This window comes from Chenopodium album, chromosome 25 (genome assembly GCF_948465745.1).
Source record: "Chenopodium album chromosome 25, dcCheAlbu1.1, whole genome shotgun sequence".
Taxonomy (NCBI): Eukaryota; Viridiplantae; Streptophyta; class Magnoliopsida; order Caryophyllales; family Amaranthaceae; genus Chenopodium; species Chenopodium album.
The window spans coordinates 31481769-31489220 of record NC_137858.1 but is presented as its reverse complement, the minus strand read 5'-3'; the positions used below and the strand labels follow the sequence as shown (position 1 = coordinate 31489220).

The 7452-nt window shown below is 43.2% G+C and overlaps 1 protein-coding gene across 1 annotated transcript; it reads left to right on the top strand.

The window, feature by feature from the left end:
• The first annotated feature begins 290 nt into the window (after positions 1-290).
• LOC145613969 (uncharacterized) lies at positions 291-1148 on the top strand. Its single transcript, XM_081668995.1, has one exon. The coding sequence runs from the start codon at positions 291-293 to the stop codon at positions 1146-1148; it is 858 nt and encodes a 285-aa protein (XP_081525121.1).
• The last annotated feature ends 6304 nt before the right edge of the window (positions 1149-7452 follow it).

Sequence of the window (7452 nt, the reverse complement as noted above, 5' to 3'; positions counted from 1 at the left end):
AAGATGTACAAGCTAAGGCAATGGCTCAAGTCAGATTCGAAGAGGATACATATGCAAGAAAAACTCCAGAGCTCAGAAAGGATGAAGACCGCCCGTCAAGAAGGAACAACAACTTCCCCAGGAGAGATAATCGATTCAAGCCGTATCAGCGTTCCCGCTTTGATGAAGGGTCAGTCAACGTTGTCGAAGGAGAGTTTTCTGATTGGAGAGAAGATCCTGAGCTCCCACCAAAGTTACACGAGTATTGCTTCAATGTCAATCCTGCATGAGTAATAAGGACCTTGAACAAGATGGGGGATACTGTTCAGTGGCCAAGAAAGAATGATAGGCCTGGGGAGAAGAAGGATCCATCCAGATGGTGTGATTTCCATTCAGATATTGGTCACACTACTGATGAGTGTGTCGCGCTCAGAAAGGAAGTTGCATACCTATTAAAGAAGGGCTACCTCAAAGAACTCTTGTCAGACAGATCTAAAGCTTCAGGGAAGGATAGAGAGTCCAAGCAAGGAGGTCCTCCACCCCCACCTCCAATTGTCAAGACCATCTGTTTCATAACAGGAGGGTCAGAAGTATGCGGCCTAACATATTCAGCAGCGAAGCGGCACGCAAAGGAAAGTAACAAAGAGCAACCAGACAAGAGGGAGAAATCAAAGATAGACATCCCTATCATGTTTGAAGAAAGCGACGCGGTAGAAGGTCATCATGACGGCCTAGTAATCTCACTCCCAGTTGGAAATTGCATGATTAAGCGAATCCTAGTTGACAATGGAAGTTCTGCAAACATCATCATGCTGGATACCCTGAAGCACATGAACATAGATGAGAAAAGTATAGTTAACAAGTCAACAATGCTAGTGGGATTCAGTGGGGAAACCAAGAAGACAAGTGGAGAGATTACATTGGCAACATATGCAAAGGGGATCAACCTGCAGGTTAAATTCTTAGTAATCGACACCCTGTCCTCATACAATATGATTTTGGGAAGACCTTGGATACACGAAATGAAAGCCATCCCTTCTACGTACCATCAGGTCATCAAGTTTCCTACTAGATGGGTAATTCAAGAAATCAGAGGAGATCCTAGGGAAGCCAAAGAATGCTACAAGATAGCACTGAAAGCAACATCTGCGGAGAAGAGTTCAGCATAGCAATCAGAGGATCAGCTGGGCCAAGAGAAGTTGAGTATATCAGAAGAGCAAGAAGCTACTGAAGTCCAGCTGAACCCCTTACATCCAGATCAGAAAGTCAGAATAGGGTCAGAACTTAAAGCGGAAATCAGACAACAGATTCACGGCTTTCTAGAAGAAGAGAAAGATGTGTTTGCTTGGACCCACGAGGACATGAGAGGCATTCCCCCAGAGGTTATCACTCACAAGCTAAATGTAGACCCAATGCATACACCAGTGAAACAAAAAAGAAGAAAATTCGCGCCAGAAAGGAACAAGATCATCAACAAAGAAATTCAAAACCTACTCAAGACTGGAAAAATCAGAGAAGTAAGGTACCCAGAGTGGCTTGCCAACGTGGTGGTAGTAAGAAAGAAGAATGGGAAATGGCGGATTTGCATAGATTTCACAGACATCAACAAGGCTTGCCCGAAAGACCCATTCCCTTTACCTCACATCGATGCTATGGTAGACGCCACAGCAGGACACGAATTGTTATCCTTTATGGACGCCTACAGTGGTTACAACCAGATCCTCATGCACAAGGACGACCAAGAAAAGACAGCCTTCATTACCAGCCAAGGAATATATTGCTACAAAGTAATGCCTTTCGGATTGAAGAACGCAGGAGCAACATACCAAAGGTTGGTAAACAAGATGTTTGAAAAACAAATTGGGAACACGATAGAAGTCTACATAGATGATATGGTAGTTAAATCCAAGAAGGTAGAAGATCATGTCAGAGACCTCAGAGAAGCATTCGTCATCCTGAAACAATATGGCATGAAGCTGAACCCTACAAAGTGCACGTTTGGAGTACAGTCAGGAAAATTCTTGGGATACATGGTTACGCAAAGAGGAATAGAAGCCAGTCCAGAACAGGTCAAAGCTATCTTAGATCTAGAACGACCAAAATCCAAGAAGGATGTACAGAGCTTAACAGGGAAAATCGCGGCATTGAACAGGTTCATCTCAAAGTCTTCAGAAAAGAACAGGGCCTTCTACGAGGTACTGAAAAAGAACAAGGAGTTTAAATGGGAACAAGAACATGATGAAGCATTCCAGAAGCTGAAAGAATACCTAGCCAACCCGTTGATTCTCTCCAAACCTAAAGAAGGGGAGCCACTCCAGCTGTACCTTGCAGTGTCTGAAGGGACGGTCAGCGCAGTCCTCACAAGAGAAGAAGAAAAGGAACAATTTCCAATCTACTATGTCAGCAAGACCCTGCTCAGTGCGGAAACACGATACGCCTCATTGGAGAAAATCATTTTAGCCTTGTTCACTGCTTCAGTAAAGCTACGTCCATACTTCGAGAGTCATCCCATACAAGTACGGACAAACTACCCCATCAGAGCTATCATGAGAAAACCAGAAATGTCAAGAAGGATGGAAAAATGGGCCCTACATCTAAGCAGGTACGACATACAGTACGAACCCAGGACGGCAGTCAAATCTCAAGCTTTAGCAGACTTCGTAGCAGACTTCAGCCCTACACTTGAAGAAGAAGCACAAAAGGAAGTACTAGCCTTACAAGAACCAAAGGCTGCACAAAAATGGACACTCCATACAGATGGTGCAGCAAACATACGAGGAGTGGGCTTAGGAGTAGTACTGACATCACCCCAAGGAGACAAGATAGCACAGGCAATAAGGTGCAACTTCAAGGCTACCAATAATGAAGCCGAATATGAAGCGCTCATTACAGGACTAACCGTTGCAAGAGATATGAAGATACAACACCTAGAAGTAATCTCTGATTCTTTGCTCATGGTAAACCAAATCAACGGGCAGTATGCAGCAAAAGACACCAGAATGATTGCCTACCTGGAAGTCACGAAGAAGCTCATCAAAGAATTCAAGGAGTTCAAGATAGAACAAGTACCCCGGAACCTAAACACCGAAGCAGATGCATTGGCAAATTTGGGATCAAACATCAATCCAGAAGAATTTGGGGCAATCCCTCTAGTACATGTACTCTCACCAGCCATAGAGAAGGAATCAACCATGAGTGTCTACGAAATTCAAACAGGCCCTACAGAAGAAGAAGACAACAGTTGGATAACACCCCTGAAGGAATACCTCCTGGGCAACACGAAACCAACAGGGAAAGTAACAGCTCAAGCATTCGCTCAGAAAGCCTCCAAGTATTGCCTAATCAGCAATGTACTCTTCAAGAAGTCTGCAGCGGGACCGTTCTTAAGATGCCTGGAAAGAAAAGAAGCTCAACAAGTCTTACAATCCTTACACAGTGGAGAATGCGGAAATCACTCCGGAGGAAGAAATTTAGCCAACAGGGCACTCAGAATGGGATACTACTGGCCCAGTATGAGAAAGGACGCAGTTGAGTTCGCCAAGAAATGCTTAGCATGCCAAAAACATGCGCCTTTGACACACAAGCCGTCAGAAGAGTTACACCCAACATTGACACCGTGGCCATTTATGAAGTGGGGAATGGATATAGTAAAATTACCACCGTCATCAGGGCAGAGAGTGTACTTCTTAGCAATGACAGACTACTTTTCCAAATGGATTGAAGCAGAAGCGTACAAGGAGATCAAGGATAAGCACGTCATTTCATTTATAAAGAGGAACATTCTAAGCAGATTCGGAGTACCAGCGGAGATCATTACAGACAACGGGTCTCAATTCATCAGCAACAAAACTACCAAGTTCTGTAAGGAATGGAACATCTCCCTTATCATATCTACACCAAGATACCCACAAGCGAATGGACAAGCAGAATCAAGTAACAAAGTCCTCATAGGCAACATGAAGAAAAGGCTGGAGGGAGCCAAAGGGAAATGGGCAGACGAACTACCCAACATATTATGGGCAGACAGAACAACCCCTAAAGGCGCTACAGGTCATACCCCTTTCTCACTGGTGTACGGATGTGAAGCAGTAATACCAACAGAGGTAGAAGTGCCTACAGCAAGGTACGGACTGATGACAGAAGAAAGAAACCAAGCAGAACTAATTCACAATTTAGACACAGTAGAGGAGCTAAGGGAAGACGCACAAATGAGAATGGCAGCATACCAACATGAAGTAGCAAGATCCTTCAACAAGAACGTTAGAGTCAAAGCATTCAAGCTAGGAGACTGGGTCCTCAGAAAGGTATATGAAAACACCAAGGAAGTTAATGCAGGAAAGCTAGCACCCAACTGGGAAGGACCCTATGAAATCACCAGGGTAGTAGGTAATGGAGCATACAGACTCAGGAATGCAGAAGGGAAAGAAGTGCAGCGAAGCTAGCGAAGCTGGAACGCAGCACATTTAAAATTATATCATTTCTGAAGAAGGTACGCAATTGTTATTTCTATTTTGTAAAACACAAAAAAAACAGGAAAACAAGCAAAAATGCAAAAAAATCAGAAAACAGAAAAACACAAAAATCTCCAACAGCCAGATTCAGCACGAAAGGTACTCATCTATCCTTATCTTTTGTCAATTTACTTTATGATCATTACGAGTACTGACTTTGGCATCGGAGGGCCGTTGGGGAAACCCACGGCCACCCCTCACCTTCTTCTATTTTGCAAGGAACACGACCGATATCACAGAGCAGGGATACAATAAGTCCCTTCACTACAGAACAAAGGCAAGGCATTCCTGAAAGGAACAGACATATCACCCTCACAGAACTTACAAACACATGTAAGTGTAATACAACTGTAATACAACTGTAATACAACTGTAACACATTCGTGATACAATTATAAACACACCACACTACGCGGAAACAAGAATCACACAGTGAAAAGACAGAAATACTTAAGTTACACTACAACAAAATTAAACAAAGCATCCAGCTACAAACACGTAGCACAAAAGAAGAACAAATTATCCAAACTGCACTAAGGCAATAAACAGAAACAGCATCCAAAGTTGTACATTTTTTTTAAGGTGACGCAGCACCAGCTAAACTAATTCTCTCCCATATTGTCAGCAGGGATCACTTCTTCAGCTACAGGCTTCATCACCTCTGGGGCATCCTTGACTTCTTCATTATGAGGAGAATTCACCTCCTCATCAGCAAAGCTCAACAGTAAGGTACCAGGAGCAGCAGTCCCTTCAGGAAACGTCCTCTCAAAAGAAGCCTTATCACCATCATAATCCCAAGCCTCATGCTTTCCTTGCTGAAACTCCTCCATCATCTCAAGACGGGCTTTCCCATAATAGTACGTAGCAGCATCAATGGCCTCATTAGCAGCTTCCTTCAGGGTACTTTTCAGCCCGTCCCGCTCAGAAATGCAGTCCCGATGCTTAGCTCGTTCAGACTTCAAAGCTTCAGTAGCAGCCTTGTACTTATCAGACAAAGCATCACGTTCCTTCTTCATAGCTTCATACACCCGAGAAAATTCTGACACCTTGCCTAAAACACCAAGGCAGGACTGGAGACTCTACACAGCAAAGACGAAAGGTAAAGAAGCATATTTCAATAAGGTCGATTTTTATGCGAAATTTTTTTTTTTGGAGTACACCATACCTGGAAGGACTGTACAGCCGCTTCTTGGGAAAGATCAGCAAAAGTCATCGAAGACTGGCGATCCTTGAAGGAGGGAAACAACAAGGTATCCACATGTGGAGCAAGAGAGTCAAAGGAAAACTCAGCAGCGTCAACATCAATGGGCATCTCCAATTTCCTCTTAAGACCAGCACGAGGCGGAGGCGGAGGTGCAGCACCCCTAGGAGCAACCATCTTGATGGGAACAGCCTCAGAAGTCTGGGGAGACGAACGAGACTTAAGACGACCCAAGATGGAGGATGAGCTAAGAAGATCATGAGACCTCAGTGACCTTGTTGTATCTACAGGGAATACAGTTGGGTCAATAAACATACAACTAGGAATACAACAAATGTACACAACAAGGATCACATTAAACATATACAGCAAGGACGTCAATAACAAACAACTAAGAATAACAAATACGCGCAAATGTGTTCAACAAAGAAACGGCCAAATTCAAAAATAAAAACACAAAAGCAAACCAGCCACGTATTCACAAAAGCATAAGCACAATAAAGCATCAAATTCACAAGGGAGAAAGAAAACAAACCTTGAGACATGGCTGGAGCACCTTTCTGCTCAGAATCAGATTCGTCCAAAGACTTAATTTGAACAACTACCTCAGGCTGCGTTAATTTGATGAAAGACCTCTCGTCCGCACTCAACTCGTATAACTTGTCTATCAAGGATGGAGACTGAGAGCGCTGCTTCAATTTACTCACTGCAATCAACAGGCAAATAAGCCCAAATCAACAAAGAAGGAAAGAAGAATATAAAAGAATAGGAAACAAAATACCTTCGGCCTCAACAGTGTCAATCAAAAAATCACAATCATCACCCAACGAATCAATCCTCACAAAGAAGAATTTGTGATACCACTTTTTGTCAAACGCCTTCTCCAGATCAGTCACCAAAGGACCAACGCCATCCTTCAGGCGAAGACCAACCCGACCTTTACCACTGGTCCTGATAGTGTAAGGGTAACACAAATCCCTCACATCAAGTTCTATACCCAATTTCGCACTCAGCAAATCCAAAATTCTCAATACCCTCCAAGTTTGGGGCAATAACTGACAAGGCGAAACCCTAACTCTAGAAAGAAATTGACGAACAAGAGCAGAAAATGGAAACGTATGCCCAATTACAAAGGGATACTCAATTAAACACACCCAACCAGGAGCAATCCAGTCAGCCCTCTCCCTGGCTGATGGAATTTTCACCACAACCCCATCAGGAAAACGCGCAAGTGTAGCAATGTTCTGAACCTCCTCCTTCGTAACAGTGGAAGGATAAGTATCCTTGACAGGAAAGACGTTCTGCGCCACCAAGTTCGGCTTTTTCACACCCTCATCCACCCCAGCAAACACCACTCTCACACGATCATCCATCACAAAAATAAGAAAAGAAAAATACAAAGCAAAACAGAGCAAACAGAGAGGAGAAAGAAAATACCTGATGAAATTGAAACTAGGGGCAAAGCAATTGAAGTGATTAGACAACAGCCTGCACACCCAATAAATACCAAAGACGGAAATAAAACCGTCCTTCACAGTTATCGAGGAAGTTGCCTTAAAACCGCCACCACTTTCTATTTTGTTAACCGTTGAAGCAATTTCTGAATTTCAAAATAGTTTCCAGAATTTTCTTTAAGTAATTTTCACTTCCAAATGCTTGGAAATAAAAATTAGGGGCAATTGTTGGGCCTGTATTGTAATACGACCCATAAAGTTTAGGGCACCAGTCCAAGAAGTAATGCATCAACAAAATAAGCAAAAC

Coding starts and splice junctions, on each gene's coding strand:
- LOC145613969 (XM_081668995.1), top strand. CDS start 291: ATGGGGGATACTGTTCAGTGGCCAAGAAAGAATGATAGGCCTGGGGAG.